At 40.1% G+C, this 19,282-nt stretch overlaps 1 protein-coding gene across 5 annotated transcripts in view; it reads left to right on the top strand.

The window, feature by feature from the left end:
• The window catches only part of RASA2 (RAS p21 protein activator 2), a 113,797-nt gene that overhangs the window by 3,505 nt on the left and 91,010 nt on the right, over positions 1 to 19,282 (top strand). For 4 of the 5 annotated variants that reach the window (XR_013347109.1, XM_077826369.1, XM_077826368.1 and 1 more), the window contains exon 2: positions 16,239 to 16,356. Coding sequence is in view for 4 of the 5 variants with exons in the window: in XM_077826369.1 (XP_077682495.1) it covers positions 16,239 to 16,356 (118 nt within the window). In the remaining variant the exon portion in view is untranslated. Of the gene's footprint in view, positions 1 to 13,645; positions 13,792 to 16,238; positions 16,357 to 19,282 lie in introns of those variants that run through there. The other variant, XM_077826367.1, reaches the window with a different exon arrangement.

The following is a 19,282-nucleotide window of genomic DNA, read 5'->3' as shown; positions in this document are numbered from 1 at the left end:
ACATACTTTAAAAGAACCCAAGTGCATTCTCAAACTTGATATTAAAGTTTGAATTTGACCTTTGTCAATGGAAGACCAGGTCATGAGGATAGGATAGTGTCCTGTGTGATTGGGGAGGGTGAGAAAAAAGGGAGGAGATAGTATTACTGAAAGGCTGTTGCCTAGTTTTGCATGCTCAAGAGGCAAAATCTCAAGGTTTGGTTAGGTTTTAGAATTTCTCTTGATTTCAGGTGTACGTAAATTGGTTCAGAAGTAAAGCAAAAACAGCTTTTTCTTGTGATACTTTGGTACCACCAAAAAAAGAACAGGCGTACTTGTGGCACCTTAGAGACTAACACATTTATTTGAGCATAAGCTTTCGTGAGCTACAGCCCACTTCATCTGATGTGTGCAGTGGAAAATACAGTAGGACGATTTTATATGCACAGAGAATATGAAACGATGGGTGTTACCATACACACTGTAACGAGAGTGATCAGTTAAGGTGAGCTATTACCAGCAGAGGAGAGAGAGAAACTTTTTGTAGTGATAATCAAGATGGGCCATTTCCAGCAGTTGACAAGAACGTGTGAGGAACAGTATGGGGGAAAAATAAACATGAGGAAATAGTTTTACTATGTGTAATGACCCATTCACTCTCAGTCTTTATTCAAGCCTAATTTAATGGTGTCCAGTTAAGTGTTCAATTATCTTGAGCCTCATAGGATCACTTTTGAGTCTTTGTGGGATGTAAAGCAGAGAGTGACTTTTATTTTATTGAAACCAATATATTTATTCCTGATTAAAAGAAAAGGAGGACTTGTGGCACCTTAGAGAGTAACAAATTTGTTAGTCTCTGAGGTGCCACAAGTCCTCCTTTTCTTTTTGCTGATACAGACTAACACGGCTGCTGCTCTGAAACCATCTTATTCCTGATGCTTACCCTCCAGATTTTACCTGCAGCTAATAACACCATAGTTAGAAGGGCTTTATGCCATGGAAGACCTGAGGATATTTCTCCTCCAAATCCAATTACCTCTCACATGTATTTGATGATTAGAAAGTAATATGTGAAATTCCTTAAGATTGGTGTTGAAATGAGTTTGTTTCCTCTCAGACCATATGTTCTTAATTCACCCCACAGGAACTGAATTTGATGGCAGTCATTTACATGGCAAATAAACTCAGTATTATGACTTGTCTGCAGGATTCACAGAATACAGGGAATACAGTTTGGGAATCTGGGTCAATAGGTGTAGCCCTTTGAGAGAAGAGCTGTTTGCAGGTGAACCTGATGGAAAGAGGTGTGGTCATTGCCATGTGGAAGGAGCATTGTAAGCTGGAAAGAGGTGAAGGCGGGATAACTGGGGTGAAGCTGGACTTTACAACCAGGGAGAGGACGAGTTGGGATGATAGTGTGTTGGAAAAACTTCTTATTATGATGGTAACTTAGAGTTTGTTTTCTGAAGTGAGTACTGAATGTTTATATTGTATCATTACTCTTTTGTTTACATTATGTTATTGTTCCTTCCAAATTTCTGTGTTAACCTTAAATTTCAAACTTTATAAAGGAAATCTCCATTGTATTAGTTTGTGTCTGCCTGTCTTCGCAGTTGGCATAGCCTAGTTGAGGCCCGGGTCACTGCAGTTGGCATCATGAACAGGATAGGAAGAATTCAAAACAGGAGATAATCATCTTAGAACAACAGGAGTCAGTCACAGGGTAATGCAGAGGAAAGGTCGACAGGAGGACAACTCTTACAGACACCCCAACCATGCTATATTTCATTGGCGCATCCTTGTTGCCTAGATTTTTTTTTTTCTAGAGGAGACTATTAGGGAATTTAAGACAGTGCTTCAGCTGATGCTCAGGTTGCGTGAGCTGCCAGAAAGACAGAAAATAGAGATTCTGCTGGGGCAATTAGAGGATGCAGCTAAAAGGGAAGTGCGGACATGGCCAGAAAATATAAAAGGGACTGTAGAACAGGGTATTTGGAAGGCTAGGCTGTATGTTTGACATTCATACCTTGTCAAAGCTGAAGCAGAGGTTGTTCTGCGCAGTCTAGAGTCCAGCAGAAAGTGTAAGGGAATACACGTTGGAATTACAAGAGACTTTGCAAGCAATAGAAAAGTTAGAACTACTTGAAGTCCAAGATACTAATAAAATGCTGAAGGGCAAATTTGTTGAGGGACTGTATAAAGATACTTGATGGAGGGAACTATAACTAAGGATCCAGAAATTTCCTTCTAGACTTTAAGGATGCTAGAAAACTTCTGGGACATAGAGAACCACACAGGACAGTTGAAGTATGTCCACAGCATGGATACAAATGTCATTGCCTTGTGGCCTGGAGATGGTGGGCACTGTGTGATGCAGGCTAGCCAGAAATCGGAGGATGGTAATTCTGGAATGGAAGATACTTTTTCAGAGGAAAATTTTAAAAGGGATATAGAGGATTTGAAGAAAGCACTCCTTCACATAAGGAGAGAAATTCAAATAGAGTCTCATATGTTGAAACAGGAGCTCCTGGCACCTAGACAATAGAAATGCAGGCCCCAGGGAGTCAGAATGGGCATAGGATAACAGATAAGTTTGATGATGATGGCAGCCCTATTTGCAGAAGATGCAGTGAGGTGAGACCTATAGAAAGGAGGTGCATGTCTCAAAATTCTAATGCCATGTCTTGAAACACAACGTCTCAGCAAGGGAGGGTGTCAGGTCTCAGGAAGACAGAGAATAGACCTGAATGACCGAAAGGGCAGGCTACTGCTATGGGGAGCTGTCCGACTGTGTTGGTTAAGAATAATGGGATAGAAACATAGGCCTTGCTGGATGTTGAGTCTCAAGTTACCACCTTATACAGCTAATGTTTTAGGAAACATTGGACTCTCAATTGGTTGTTGACTAGCAGGAACAGGGTGAAATTGGTAGCCAGAAATGGTTTGGCTAGCCCACGTGTCGGCTATATAGAAGCTGAAATTCAAATTTGAACTAGTAAATACCAGATCAAGTTTTTGTGTGTGTTTTTTCGGTACTAATGTCAACAGTGATTGTTTACTCCCCGTAATCATTGGTATCAATCTACTGTAATATAGTTACAAGGAGTGTTGCAAGTATTAAAGGATCGGGGTTAGCAGCTTCCCTCACCAAAACAAAAAATGTAATTAGACATATGCCAAGTTATCAAAATTTTGCCAGTCAGTATGGGAAAGTGAGAATAGAATATCTGTATCCCATCAAGCAGCACCCAAATACTGAAACCATTCAAATTTGTAAAACAAAAGTTGATCTACAGGGTCAGATTGTATTGCTTTACAGAAGCCTTCTTTGGGTAAAGAAGGAGATGCCATAGTGGCAAAAAGTCTTTTCACAGTGAAAAAAGAATTAGTACCAGTTAAGATTCTGAATTATGGGGTCAGACCTATGACACTATACAGAAATCAGGTGGTTGGGCATCTGATGCATATAGGTTGGGAAGACATCGTGGAGCAGTTGGTCAAAATCGTTCCCTAATTGGAGGATGTATCCCAGAGAGTATGGTGTGCTGTATCTGGGTGACACACCAAAAATCCAGATGATGTTGTGAGAGAGCTGCTTCATGTTTCTTACTCAATTGTACTGATCTTTCTATCTGCTCTGCAGGTGCTGAAGGCATTCCCAAGTCTGTGTCCTTCGTCCAGGTGTAGAGATGTTTTCCACCATCCTGGATCTCTTGTCTGCAGGTGTCCTACTTCCCCAACCTGTTCCTTGGGCTCCAAGATATCTTCCCAACCTATGTGCATCAGATACCCTCTGCTACCAATTCCAATAGACCATTAAGAAAGTTTCTTTTGGATTAGGATGAAGGAAAAAATCATACAGTGGTGTCAGAACTGTGAAACTTGCAACCTAAAAAATAAAGTTGTTAGTTCTGATAGAGCTTCCTTGCATCCTATTGATAGCAATGGTCTATTGGAATTGGTAGGATTAGATCATTTAAAATTGGAATATGGCAGGGATGGAGTTACATATGTGTTTATCATGACTGAAGTTTGTGGTGGAGGTTCCCATGAAGGATTTGTCTTCTCAAAGTATACCCCAGGCCTTCTGAATATATTTTGCAAGGCTTTATGGATACACAACAGCAGTGTTGAGAGTCAGGGAGCTGGGTTTGAGTCCCAGTTGTTAAAGAACTTTGTGCGCTTTATTAGAGAGGCAAGATGGGTGAGGTGATATCTTCTGTTCGGGAGAGAGGATGTGACTACACAGCAGCAAGACACCTGCGGTTGGCCTAGGCCAGCTGACTCAGCTTCATGGGGGTTGGGCTGTGGGGCTGTTTCGTTGCTGTGTAGATTTCTGGGCTCCGGCTGGAGCAGCAGCTGACACCCCACCCCACCCTGGCCTCCTCCCCTCCCTGGCAGTGGCCAGAGCAGCCCCCAGGCTTGCCCTGCAGCTGGTGCCGTGGTTCTCCCCCTTTTCTCCCCCCCTACCCACAGTGCCTCCCCCCTAAGATTCAATTGGGTATTTATGGCATAAGTCATGGACAGGTCATGGGCTGTGATTTTTTGTTCCTTGCCCGTGACCTGTCAATGACTTTTACTAAATTTGTGATTAATTTGTATTAGTAATACTAATTGGTATTAGTAATAAGCTATAAATCCAGTGTCCCTGTTCAGTCCATGGTTTTTGGTATTTAGCAGAGTAATAAATTTAAGCTCTCAGGCTCAACTTTTGAAAGTGCTGTGCAGAGTTCCTTTGAGGATAACTAATAGGTCAGATATAGAGTGATTGCTTTGTGAAAAGTGTTCACCCACAGGTGATAAGGTGTTTTTGTTTTTTATCATTTTCCTCTGTGAGCTCATATATAAGAGTGTAGTGATTATATGGTTTCCCCACATAATTATTTCTGGATTTAGTGCACTGGATGAGGTATACCGTATGTTGTGATAGACATGTGTAGGACCCATAGATTTTGAAAGATGTGGGGGGTGTTGATCATTGTAGCAGTGGAAATATGTTTGCAGGTTTTATATTTGTTCAGGCAGGGTCTGGTGCCCCTTTGAGTTGATGTGTCGTAGTCTGTGGGAAGCTTGCTTCTGATGATGAACTTAGAAAGGTTGGGTTTTTTGTTTTTTTTTTTAAGGCTCGAAGAGGGGGTTCAGGATTGGGTCCCCATTGAGTATGGGTTGTAGTTGTTTGATGCCCAGTATAGGTTCCAAGGTGGGGTGGTAGGCAACATCTAGGCATGTGTGTTCAGAGGGGGTTTTATTTCTGTTCTGAAGCAAGTTTTTTTGGGGTATTTGGGTGGCTTATTCAGTGACGTGATCTACTGTTCTGCTGGAGTGTCCTTGTTTGGTCAATGCAGTTATAAGTGCGTTAAGATGTATATTTTGGACTTGCTCCTGAGAGCATATTCTGTGGTATCTGAGGCCTTGTCTACATTGACGCTTTACAGCGCTGCAAATTTCTCTCTGAGCTGTGAAAAAACACCCTCCCTGAGTGCTGCAAGTTTCAGCGCTGTAAAGTGGCAGTGTAGACCGTGCACCACCGCTGGGAGCCACTCCCCTCTTGGGGGTAGTGTGTGTTTTTTGTTTTTTTTTTTTAACACAGTGCTGGGGGAGCTCTCTCCTTGCGCTGGTGCTGTGACTACAGCATTTTAACGTTGCTGGTGAAGACATACCTTGAGTATCTGGATGTAGATTGGGGTGGTTATTGGACCTGTAAAGGTAGGTGCAGTGAGCCATGAGTTTCTTGTATATGGTTGTGTGTAGGGTTCCATTGTTGAAGCTGATTGTGGTGTCCAGAAAGTTGATGCTAAGATGGGAGCATTCCAGAGAGAGTTTAATGGATGGGTGGTGCTTGTGGCAGTTGTAGTGGAAATCTATGATTGAGTTTAAGCAGTCTGTCCAGAGGATGAAAATACTATCCATGTGTCTCAGGTATATAATTGTTTCGTGGTGCATTTTGTCCAGTAATTTTTCAAGGTAGCCTATGAAGAGGTTGGTGTATTGGGTAGCTGTCCTTGTTCCCGTGGCTGTTCCCATGGTTTGGAAAAAGTGTGTGGTGTTGAATGTAAGTTTGCTGTGGGCGAGGATGAAATGGATGAGTTTGGGAGTGTTTTTGGGGTGGATATCTGAGGGTTGTCCAGTGTCTTGTAAATATTTGAGGCAGGAAGCTATGCCATCATTGTGAGGGATGTTGGTGTATAGGGAAGTAACATCCATGGTGGTAAGGACAGTGTTCTGAGGGAGGCTGTTAATATTGCGGAGTTAGTGGAGGAAGTCAGTTGTGTCCTAGAGGAAGCTGGCCCTTTGTGTGGTGAGTGGTTGGATATTTTATGGCAGTCATAAAATGAAAACCGCATATTATCCGCAGACAAATGTGTGAAAAAAATTAATCCTATTATAATTGGAATGATTCGCAGTCTGCAGTGGGAGCAGAGGCTGAAGTTATTACCTGAGTTAATTTATATCTATAATAATTCAGCATATTGCAGTACAGGTTACAGTCCTCTACTATTTGATCTTCAGTAGACATGGAAGGTTGCTGATGGACATAGAATTAGGGGTTGAGACAGTGGAATATCCTTTATGATGATCACATACTCAGACATATTAACAAATGAATATGGCAAGAACCCAAGTGGAATAGAATATGGGAAAAGCTAAGGCCCAACAAAAAGAATACTATGATATACCACCCAGTGCAGAGACCTTGATAAATGGAGAAAGAGTCTGGTTGAAACACACAACGGGTGGAAAGTTAGATAACAGATGGATGCCCGAGCCATATATTGAGACTGATATCCCCTAAGCAAATTTACCTGAATACAAAATGTGAATGGATTCTAATGAACAAGTGACTAAAGACACAAACAAGAACCTGCTGAAACCTTGAAGGTTTGAAGTAAATATCCCAGTGAAAGTAGCAACTCACAACCCTGAGACTGTGCATGAGAGGCAGGGTCACACTCTTGATGAAGAGAGTTATGTGGGGTTCTAATAGACCAATGTGTTTTGATACCATGGGAGACTCCTGTAAGCAAAAACAGCGTGGTATCGGAGACGGGGAAGATGCTGCAAATCCCCAGGCAATCTGTGAGATCAAATCTTGGGATCCCTCTAAAATGATTGATTCAAGAAGTGATTGGAATAGAAATACTGGATCCCTAGGAGTGGTAGAATCTGCTAAATGTACATTATAGTAAAATGTAAATAGTTTAAATATATAAAATGGTTATGAGTGTAGGGGTATGCATGAGGACATATACCGTTAATGGAGTGTGAGTGTAGTAACCCTGGTCCGGGCATTAGCACCTGCTTCAGCTGTGGTGCAGCATCATAGAAGGCTGTCAGGGGGGTGGGGAGAGCCAAGGAGAGGGCAGCTAGAGCTGGAGAAGGGGCTCAGAATCCTCCCAAAGGGAGCAGGTGTAAGGTGGTTGGAGAAGGGGGCAAAAATAGGTGGCGCTGGATGAAAAGGAGATTTGCTGAGGAAGCTGCACTGTGGAGTGTTGTGTGTAAGGAACCCAGCTGTGAGGGGCACAGAGCATATGACTGGTGAAGTTGACCACTAGGATGCTGACAGAGGGAATACGGTTTGGGCGCTCCAGGTGAGGAGCTGTCAGTCACAGGTTGACCTGCTAGAAAAAAGTGCAATCATTGCAGTGACCAAGCAAAGGAGCATCGTAAGCCAGAGATAGGTGAAGGTGGAACAACTGGGGTGAAGCTGGATTTTGCAGTCCTGGAGAAGAGAAGTTGATTCCCTCTTGGGGTGACAGTTTGTTGCTGAAGAACTTCTTTTATTGTGATGATTTATAGTTTTCCTAAGTGAGTATTATTACTATTATTCTGTTTATATTATAAAGGGGAAAAAAACAGAAATTTGGCAGGAACAATAATATAAATTTTACGGTTATCTTTGTGTTGACTCATGTCTGCCTCTCTTCCCAGTAGCCATAGCCTGGCTGAGGCCTGGCTCACTGCATTACCTCAGACGAGACTACATTTCAGTAGTGGATGTAGTTCAGTGCTTTTGGATTCTTTGGAATGAAAGGTGTTATGTTTAAATATTAATTCATTTAAATCTCCTTAGTCTGCCATGTTTAGAGGAAGCATTGTGCATTGCATGTATGTATGATACCCACAATACTTTCTGCTGAGTGAAACTGATTGTAATTTTATAATTCTAGCCTGTCTTACTCATTAGTAGTCATTCCATATCTTCCTCTGCTTGATCCATTGCAAATGCACGTCACTTGATAAAAGGATTCCATCATTCTGCTTGGCTAAGATGGCTCATTAGGTGCTGAGTATGGACTTGTTGGTTGTTTTGCTGCAATACCTACATTTAACAGGTTAAGGAACTAGTAGATGAAAGCATGTACTGTCTCATGGATGTTGCAGTTTGGCCAAGTAATCCACCATCTGTGTCCTGTATCTGATGTATTTTTCCTTTGTGTTCTCCCTTTGTCTTTAGCAGCCTCTGGGTATGTCTGCACTGCAATTAAACACCTGCAGCTGGCCCATGACTCGGGCTTGAGCTATAGGACTGTAAAACTGTGGTGTAGATGTTTGTGATCTGCAGGTTTATAGCCCCCCCACCCCAAGTCAGCTGACATGGGCTAGCTGCAGGTGTTTAATTGCAGTGTAGACATACCCTGTGTGGCTGGTGAGGGTAGCTTGCTTTCTTGGTGCTTTCTGTGCTCAAAGCTTAGAGTGGTACTGGCAACGGTGCCACTGCATACCAATATGTATGGGAACTTCTTTTCACTTTTGCCCAGTTCTGTGTGGCTTGGAATCAGATAAGTCCAGTACTTACGGCAGGCCTTCACACCACTGTGCCTGTATACTATTGCACCGAACACCATAGCAGGAAACGCATTCACGAACCACAGTAATGGTAAGTATGCTAACACTGTGCAAAGCAGTATGTATTAGTGAACAGGAAATAATATAGAGGGTTAGTATTTTGGGGCTCTTGTTTCTATGTGCTATGTTGTAGGGAGCAATGTCGTTGTTTGTGCAGAGTTGCCATCTGACTGGAGGCACAACCACTTTGTTATCCCACATTTGTTGTTCCCATCTTCTCTGATCAGCTGTCACATTTCAATTGCCACAGAACTTGGCAGAGAACCTTCAATTGCCACAGAACCTTGGACTCTAACGTTCCACCTGATTCTTGTCAGGCCCAGTGATGGCTGAACCTGGTCTTATTCTCAACAAAAAGAGCTCTTAATGATGCTTGTAGCTGTTTCCATCTCCTCATGCTGACTCAATAGACATTGCAGGCTTCAGAGTAACAGAGAATCCCATTATATTTGTGTTGTGTGTGGGTGGCAAATGAAGGGTGTGCTGTTGTGAGGTATGTTTGGGGTTATTTTGTGTCCTGGTTGTGGTATTGGTGGGTGGTTTTGAAGAACTATGGCATTTGGGCCATGTAATCCACCATCTATGGAGTCTCCCTCTGGCAACTAACGAAATTGGTGCTTGCAAATTAGCTGGAGAGTAAGGGTGGTGATTTGGTTGTGTTACTTCTATGGTTCAGGACTCTTGGCATGGCATAAATGCATACCTTACTGTAGCTGTATACTTTGTCATTATAAAGTCAAAATGGCTGAAAAATTAAAAATTGGATGGTATCAGACCATGAAACCTAGTAGTGATTCAGCCCAGTGGTCGTCTGAACAAAAAAAGCTCTCAATTAACAGCTTTGTAGCTGTTTCCGTTGCTTCAGCTGTCTGCATGTACAGTGGTGTTTGTAGCCATGTTGGTCTCAGGCTATTAGAGAGACAAGGTAGGCAAAGTAATATATTTTATTGGAGCAACTTCAGAAGAAGAGCTCTGTATAAACTCAAAAGTTTCTTACCAACAGAAGTTGGTCCATAAAAGATATTACCTTACCTATCTTGTGTCACTAACTGTACAGACATTTTAGGCTTCAGAGTGACAGTGTGATAATCCTGGAAATGTGTAGATAATGGGGTGTTATTTCTGATACTTTGTCACAATGCTAGTACTACTAACTCTTGCAACGTGTCACTAGTATGGGGAATTTGAATTACATTTAAATGTAAAAATTAAGTTGTTGCTTAATCAGTGTTCCAAGCTTTCCCTTAATTTGATTTAATCTGTTTTATATAAAAAGTACATTATGAAGTGGGACAGCTTTAGGTACTGTGTAGGAGCAAAACCTAATATTGCTTTTATCCAAAATGCAAGCCGATAATAGCATACATTATTAGTCTGGATTTTTTTTATATTCAGTGTTTTCCCTGAACTGAAAACTTGAGTGGCTATTAGGGTGGATGAAAAATAATTTTTTTTATTTTTTTTTTTAAGGAAAATGTTTATTTCAATCAAGTAAATTTTTCTTTTTAAAAATAAACCAATTAAAGTTAGGTTGTCATAATTTCAAATGTATTTTAAGGTCTAAATGTACTAAATCTATTAAAATATTTTAAATTAAAAAAAAATTCAACCTCTGCATGTTTGCTTCTGAAGTTTTAAAGAAAGCTAGCCACTCAATTGCTGAAAATAGCTGGAGTCAGGTTTTGTTAAAATGCTAAACGAGATTTTGGCAGCGGTAACCTTGTCTGCAGGTGCAGAATTTTCTTCGTCAGTTTGTTCAGCTAGTTCAGTTCAGTGAGTAGTTCATTCAAAGTTGAAAAACTTATTGGGGATTGAAAAAGTAGGAAAGCTTGTTTTCCTCTTCCAATCTATGAATAAAAATTAGGTGTGAGAGGATGAGATCTGCTAGTTCTAAAATCTTGAAGGACGTGGTGACTAAAAATTATTAGTTCAATTCACTAAACTGCAGAGAATATTTTGGTTTAATAAAGTCATTAATTTTAAATATAAAACATGTCTTGATAAACTTTTTTTATGTATCTAGCATATTTTAAGGTCATTTTATTTAATCATTTTGAAATGCTGTTTTTGTACATTTTAATTGAAGTCCAGTTTCCATCCAAATGTAATTTGACACACATCTTGAATAAAAAAATCCACTCGATAAATGTGATTTGCCATTTTCCAGCATAATAAAAAAATGTAAAAAACCCCATAGGTTTATTTAGTCTTAAGTTTGTAATTATATAAGTGTGTGTATGTGTGGTTAGCTGCAAATCATCACATTTTAATGATTTCCAACCAGTAAGAATTAACTTTTCTTTAAGAAAATAACTAAAAAGTACAATCCAAAACAAGATTAAAATTGAGGATTTAAATCGAGGTTTGCTACTTGCTGACTTAAATTTCTATTAAAATTGGTGATTTCAGTCACCTTGATTTTAAATCAATCCACCTTGGTGGCAATGAAGCAAGCTTCAATTCCTGAGAATTATAAAATTGCACCTTATTTTGAAAGGCAGGTTTGGACACAATATTATTTTGATATTCGTGTGAAATATATCACTAAAAACATTAATCTAAATTTACCAGAAAAGCAGTATGTTACACACATTCTTTGTCCTCAATAGTTTATTTCAGACACCGGGCCAACCTGACTGATGAATTGATATTAGACAAATCAAAACAACCAAAATAAATAAAATGTTACTATACTCTGCATTTTATTTTTCACTATTTGGATCATTGTAGTATCTTTCACAAATGTGAATGATAAATTTAGCATTTTGGATGTAAATTTGAGTGACCTATTTATAATTACATTTCCGCATGGAACCACACTTCAGCTCAGTATAACCCAAATTTCTGAAAGCCTTCCTTCAGAAAAACAATTGCATTCCCACCCTGTAGAAACCTCATTATATGGCCTTAAAGGCCTACTACCTATCTTATTTTGCACATCTCACATCTTCTGATCCCCTCCATCCCCCAAAAGCTAATTATTTGATCCTTGGAAAATGCTGGTGTAGATCTTCAGAATATGCTTTCTCTCCTTACATATTTTGAGCAATAAAATAGGTAACTATGTTAACTTTCACAGCCATCCTAAGTTGTATGTATTGAATGAATGAAGATCTCTGTATTGCTTGTGCTTGCTTCACATTCTGAAGTTTGGTGTGTGTGTGTGTCTTATTTTTAGGGTGTCTTTTGCAAGTATAACAACTAGAGATTTTTTTTTTTTTTTTAAGTCTCAGCTTTCTTTAAAAATGAAAGCTGTGAGATGGTTAAGGCAAAAAATTTAGTGAGATTCAGGGAAAGGTTGAACACCTCACATAGATAATGAAAATATCTGGAGTTATAACAGCTAATGCTAAGAAAAAGCTTGGAAGGGATGTTAAACCTCATGCTTCTATGTTTAAAATCATCCATAATTAAGAGGGATTAGTATGAGACCTTTATCAGGGCAGATTATCCCGTATTTGCCTATTGTGGGATTTCTTGCACTTCACCGTGAAATATCTGGTGCTGGCCACTGTTTTGAGAGAGGATACTGAGCTAGATGGACCATGGGTCTGATCCAGTTTGGCAGTCCCTATGTTCCTAAGGCAAATAATTGAGATCTGCTTGCACCATACCCCAGCTAGTCTTTCTCATGCTCCCAGGAGGATGCAGCCCACATTTATTTCACTGCTTAAAGCAGCATTTTCACAAAGTGGTTCTGAAGAGCTGTTTGGATATCCATGGGAGTACTATACAGTGCTTCATTGGGGGTGAGGTGGGATGTGGATGTAGTGGTGTAATTTTTTTTATTCTTTGGTTTGGTGTCATTTTGTTACTCACGAGTGGAGTTGTGCAAGTCACCCCAATGAATATAAAACCTGTGTACAGCATTGTGTACCCAGTTTAGAAATGTTAACTTAAAAAAAAAAAAACCCCACTCCCTAGTCTCCCACCCCACCCCTGCTGCACCCTGCTCCATTGTAAAACAAGTCTGCTTTCATTACTATGAGTAGCTGTACAAAACTTTCAGAGAGAGAAGAAAATCACACATCTTAAAAACCATTAAAAATGATTTAAAATAGATTTTCCCACGTATCTTGATTTTTATTCTTCTGTGTGTGTGTAAATATATGTACACATACCTCACAGGCATGGAGTGGTTGCACTAGCTATGTGATGAATCATATGTATTTTGCCTTTGTTTGCCCTCTGCCCATTTAGCCACCTCTGGCATAGCTACATCTAACACTCTAAAACTCTATGCAATTTCAAAATGTCCACATACTTTAAAAAAAGGTGCCTATAATACTATAATGTAGATCTGTATTTTTTTAAATATATATATTTTTCAGAAAATATGGCATATTGAGACTGTTTTTTATATAAAACTTTTATTGGTACTTAGGATGACCTGCATAACTTGCTCTAACTGATCGAAGCATGCATGTATGTTTGTTGGAAACTACATAAAATTTATATCACATCTCAGTAAAGGCACTGTCAGAATTACTAGTTTCAATTTCATAGGAGAATCTTTCTTCTCTTCAAACAGTTCTAAGAAGTTAGTTTTGATACCGTATATCAAGTGACGTTCTATCCCTAATGCTGCTTTCTAGGGCTTTCCACATCAGTTGACTGTAACCTTGTGTTCAGTATTACTTTTTAGAGTTTTATTAGAACTTATAACTCCTTAACACTTCTCTTTTTGGTGGTTTAGGTTCAGGGACACGTCTGCTTTTTTTAAAGTCAATGTAGCAGTCACTGACATTCTTGGGGATGGCTACAGAATTCTTACATTGCTGGCGAAGCACATACCATCATTGCTGTATCTAAATCCTGACCTGGAGAGATGACTTTCTGTTCCTAGTTAGTGATCACTGTGAGACAGCCAGCTGCAGTCTTTCAGGATGCAGACATTTTGTCCACTTGCAACTGGACTACGACAAGCAATAACCTGTACAAAATCTTCCAACCCTCCCTGTATAGGTAGGCACTTTTACTTGTGTGGACCTCATCACAGTAGTGATTGTATCTCAAAGATTTTTAAAATAGGTAGAAATTACAATATCTATCTTCCTTCAAGTCTGTAGGAAAAATAATCTGATTAGTTTATAGGGTTTGGGGGCAGGTGTGGGTGTGAAGAACTTTATTGTGGCTGGGGGGGAGTCTCAGTTTCAGTGCCAAGAGGGAGACAAGACAACCAGCAACAAATAGACCAGGATGGAACCAAGCAAGTTAGCCATAAGTAGAATTGACAGAAATCAAAGTCTTTTATGACCTCTCCACTTCACTGAAATTGCTCTTACTGAAATCTTGAGTAACCTTTTTCCTGACCAAATCCCAGAGCCTCTACTGAGTTCTTCAACCTTTTGACCCCATTGACTACTTACTGCTTCTAAAAATCCTGTCCTTTATTGTTTTTCCAGGGTACTTGCTCTCTTGCTTATCTTTCTGTTGCCCTCTTTCAGAAGGTATTGGTTTTTCTCTTCCCCCAATAGCTAGGAAAATACACTGTATTGTTTCTTACAGAGAATACATTGATACTGTTAAATAAAAATTATTCACAGTTGCATACCAAATGGCGCTTCAGTGATTAAGATCTTCTATAACGAACCAACTTAAACCGGAGAGTTTGTTTAAAAAAACAAAAACAAAAAACCCTGTCAACATTTCAGCCAAATCATATATTTGTCTTATGACTTGCATCCAAATCATAACTAAGATGAGACTTCTCTAGGGAAAGTGCAGATGTTGCAGGAAGTGGTGTTGTTGAATCAGTGTGTTAATGAATCTGTGGTGGTGGTGTTTTTCTGAGTCAGTAGTGAACCATGTCTTTAGTATAATGTGCTTTTCTGGTAGTTTCCTCCTTCTGGATAAAATACAGCACAGAAGTCTTGGCTACTTGTGATTAATTCTTTGGCAATTTTTGAAACAGTAGGGAATGGTTAATTGGTTTCTTTATATATAATTTCCCCATAAGCTTTGATTGTGTATGGTATATTAAGTTTTTTTTTTTAAATAAAACTGCTTTACTGTGTACTGCTAAACAGTTGCCTTGTGCTATCTACGAGTAACTCCATTACAGTAGTGGGTGAAGTAATTCACGTGTGTATAATATCTTGTGCTCATTTTGGATGAAAGGTGCAATATACATTTTGTAAATGGCTGGATATCAATTGCATAAATTACTTGTCTAATGGTGTGACAGGGTTTCTGGAGTGAAACCAGGACTGTGGGACCACAGCACCCTCTGTCCCACCAACCTGGGGTATCCCTCTCACTCTGATGTTGCGTCAAGCCACAAACCTCTTGCAGGTACTGCACTTACACAGACATCCGTAGGTAGGGACACACCCAGCTGAATTACTTGAATGCTTTCTCAGCCACTCACAAACTGACAACAGAGCAGCTGCAGCCAATTCCCCCCAGCTCCCCAACCTTGCATCCCAGAACTATACTGTCTTGCACTGGTCAGAAGGCTGGTCAGTGTAAGTTCATTACCCAGTCTGTCCCTCCCTTCATGTGAAGAGGACACATCACTAGCTTTTGTAAACTAAGCTGAGATTTCCAAGCATTTCAACCAAAACACACTGTTTTAGGTTAAATATAGAACAGATTTATTAACTACGGAAGGATAGATTTATTTTTTTAAAGTGATTATAAGGAGCAGGCATAGAAATCAGAGTTGGTTACTTAAGAAACAAGAACAAATTCTCACCCTGACAGATAGTACAAAAAGGTCACAGATCCTCAATACACAGGCTGGGATTGTCTTCCAGCATGGGACCACCCTCCCGCAGTTCAAAATCTTTTTCCTCCAGATGTGTTTTCAGGTGTTGTGTTGTGGAGGGAGTGAGGCCCAGTGATGATGTCACTTCCCCTCTTTCTTTTATAGTTTCTTCCAGGTTACTGGAAATACCTTTTGCTGTGACATGGGGGTCAGTCAATTCCCCTTTGGTCAAGTCTCCATTGTCTACGTGTTCTCTCTGAGAAGTCTCCATTCTGCACAGTTCCTGGGATAGTGGATTCTTTCCTTGATGGGTATTGATGAGCTGAGCCATTAACCACTGTCTGGCTACTCCATTGTTGTCCCTGAAAGGCTGGTTGTGGTTGTTCCCAACCTCACAACATATTTCAGTAATCACACACATAGCAGAACTTCATAACTTCAAATATAATGATAGTACATACAATCCACCAGGATATTAGATGAAGACTTTTTTTTTTTTCAGATCAAGACTTTTTTTAAAAAAAGACTTAGTACAAAGACATATTTTGTACAAAATATATAATTATGACAGTGGTGAATATAGAGGTTCTAGGGTGCTGCTCAGGGGTAGAGTGTTACAAAAGGTAAGTCTAAGATTTTAGTGGCTGGTAACCTTTTTTTTTTTTTTTCCTCAGTTTAAAATTACTTCATTGCTTATTAACAGGTGAAGCCAAAAATTTAGTGCCATACTCTGGACCCAACAAAATGAGAGACTGTTTCTGTACCATAAACTTGGACCAAGAAGAAGTTTTTCGTACACAGGTGGTTGAGAAGTCTTTAAGGTACATCTACGTTTTTAGACTTACGTTTCTGTGAAGTAACTTTAGCATTGTGCGAAATGGATAGCTTGTCTTGTGGGTTGTTGTGGTGGTTGTGTAGTGTGTTTGTGTTTTTTTGTTTGTTTTTTAAATTGTAGTTCTTAAGTACCCCCTCTTCTCTTCATAATACAAAATATTTGCCTACCTCTGTTCTTCATTCTTCTTGTTTGCTGAGTAGTATCCTATCTACTGTGTCTGTCTGTGTGGTGTATTGTGTTTTTTTTTTTTTTAAAGGGAGTTGAAGGCTGCGATCTGGACAAAACTGTCTGACTTGTAAATCTTGAGAGTAACTAAAATGAAAACAACTAGTTCAAAAGCACTACACATATAGTATTTAAAATAAAGAAATGCTTAATATATACTGAAAATCATTGCACAACCAACTTCTTTTGGTAAACTGAACATTCTTCTCATTCTGGATATTTTCAAGGGAAAGAGGGTTGCACTTGTTCTTTGGTCTCTTATACAATTTACTATTTCTGCCTTCTGTATTCATTATTCAGCCTTTTATTAGAATTCTACTTTGGTGTCTGAATCCTGCAGAACCTGTTTCTAGAGTACAGGAGTCAAATTTTCCCACTCAGTCTTTAGTTTTTGTGATATCTCCTTATTTGATATTGATATAACTCTTGAAATTCTTGTTTCTTGGACGTGTAACTTACGCGAACATAGTATAGTTCTTTAGTGGCTAAACCAGCCACTTTTCCGACACAAGTTACATTGGCATAAAGCTGCTGCGGTTAGCATATCACTTGTGTGCATACATACTTGGCTTCTTTCATCAGCATTCTGCATATTCACCAGTAGTGTTTGTTTTGATGCACAATGTAGTGCATTATGGGTTGATATCCGTACAACTCACCATCATGTAGTGCCCTCTTTTGGCAATGCATGGTGGGGCAGAAACCAGTCATGCAGGGATGACAAGGACTATGGGGTCAAGTCCCCATCATGCAGCTTTCTCCACCCCATAATACCATCTCTATCCAATAATTTTCACATGTATTTTGAAAATCCCACAAAGCTGCAAAGGACTTGTCACCGTCTGCCATTTCTCATAGAAGCATGGAGCCTGCACTATTGTCCTGATTATTGCAAGCATAGGACACACAATCATCCAGTATTTGGAGAGCTGCAAGAAGAGTCACGGGGAACATGACAATTTCCTAGAGGTCAGATTGCTGTGGGACAAAGCAAGAACCAATTCATGATTGTTGGTGGAATTCATGGAGCACCTGCGAACAGTGGAGCACTCCTTCTGTGCCCGAGATACGAGCACTGACTGGTGGGTTTAAATCATAATACAGGCTTGGGATGACAAGTAGTGGCTGCAGAACTTTTAGCTTCACAGGCCACATGTGGCTTCAAGGCCACGTTCTTGGATTTGTGTGCTGAGCTCACCCCAGCCCTTTACTGCAGGGACACGAAAGTGAGCTGCACTGACTGCTAAGAAGCAAGTGGCAATTGTACTTTGGAAACTGGAAACACTGGATTGCTACCAGTCAGAATGTAATAATTTTGGAGTTGGAAAATCCACTGTGGGGTTCGTTGTCATACAGGTGTGTAGGGCCATTAATTATCTCCTGCTACACAGGACTGTTTCTCTCACTCTCTGCAGTGTGCAGGTCATAATGGATGAATTTGTAGCCATGGGGTTCCCAAACTGCGGTGAAGTAATAGATGACACACACAGCCATATTTTTGGCACCAAACTGCCTTTCCACAGAGTACATAAACAGAAAGGGCTATTTTTTTAAGATAATCTAAGTGCTCATGGATCACTGGGGATGTTTCACTGACATCAGTGTTGGCTGGTAAGGGAAGGTTCATGGCACTGGTCTTTTTAAGAACACAGGACTGTTCAGAAAGCTACAGGTGGAGACTTGCTCTCCTGACAAATTACCATTGGTGATGTTGAAATGCCAGTAGTGCTTCTGGGGAACCCAGCCTAGCCTGGCTCTCGTGGCTCATGAAGCTGTACACAAGTCACCTCAGCACCAAGGACAGATTCAATGACTATCTCCGCATATGGAATGACAATTGAATGTGCTTTTAGAAGGTTGAAGGGGCACTGGCATTGTTTGCTTTCAAGATCAAATCTCAGTGAGAAATATATCCCCAATGGTTATGCCTGCCTTTTGTATCTGCATAGTATCTGTAAAGCAAAATAGGAAAAGTTGCTGCTGGGATGGAGGTGGAGCAGCTGCCTGAGTTTGAACAGCCAGATACAACGGCTATCAGAAGAACTCAGGGATGCTTTGAAAGAGCACTTTAACAGCAAGCCATGGTAATACGTTATGATGTACTGCACTTTACCTGGCTCTGCAGTTTGGGGGGCCTGTTAGGAAGTGTATGGTGCTTAGTACGCATCTGTGACTGTAACACTGACAATGCGCCTGTTAATTTTGTGGTGCTTTATGTACATTTATGAAACATTTCATGGGACCAGTGAGAAACAGTGTATCACAAGTATACAATCTCAAATAAGTGGGTGATTTCAATACCACCAGCTATTCTGTAGCATATGTTGGGAACTAATAATAGCGAATTTATTTCCCAAACAATAGAGGTTTTTATTGAGTAACAACCACATCAAAAATACTCCGCGTTAAAAGCAATTATATTAACACCATAACACACATTGAACAAAGATTAAAGAAGGAAAAGAAACATTCATGTCCATTTTAGCTACATATACATAAACTGTGACTCTCATAGGTCAGTATATATGAAGCTGTGGTTGGCCTTAATATCCCCTGGTGTGGAGTGAGCGTTAAGGATGTGGCCCCTGATGCCACATGCAAAGTTGAGGGGTGTGGAGATGGTCGGAAGGTGCTATACTGGAATTTTCCATGGACTGCAAAGGGAGGCAAGCCTGGGACTCCTGAAG

This window comes from Eretmochelys imbricata, chromosome 9 (assembly GCF_965152235.1).
Source record: "Eretmochelys imbricata isolate rEreImb1 chromosome 9, rEreImb1.hap1, whole genome shotgun sequence".
In the NCBI taxonomy this organism is placed as follows: Eukaryota; Metazoa; Chordata; order Testudines; family Cheloniidae; genus Eretmochelys; species Eretmochelys imbricata.
This window is presented reverse-complemented; position numbering and strand designations above follow the sequence as displayed.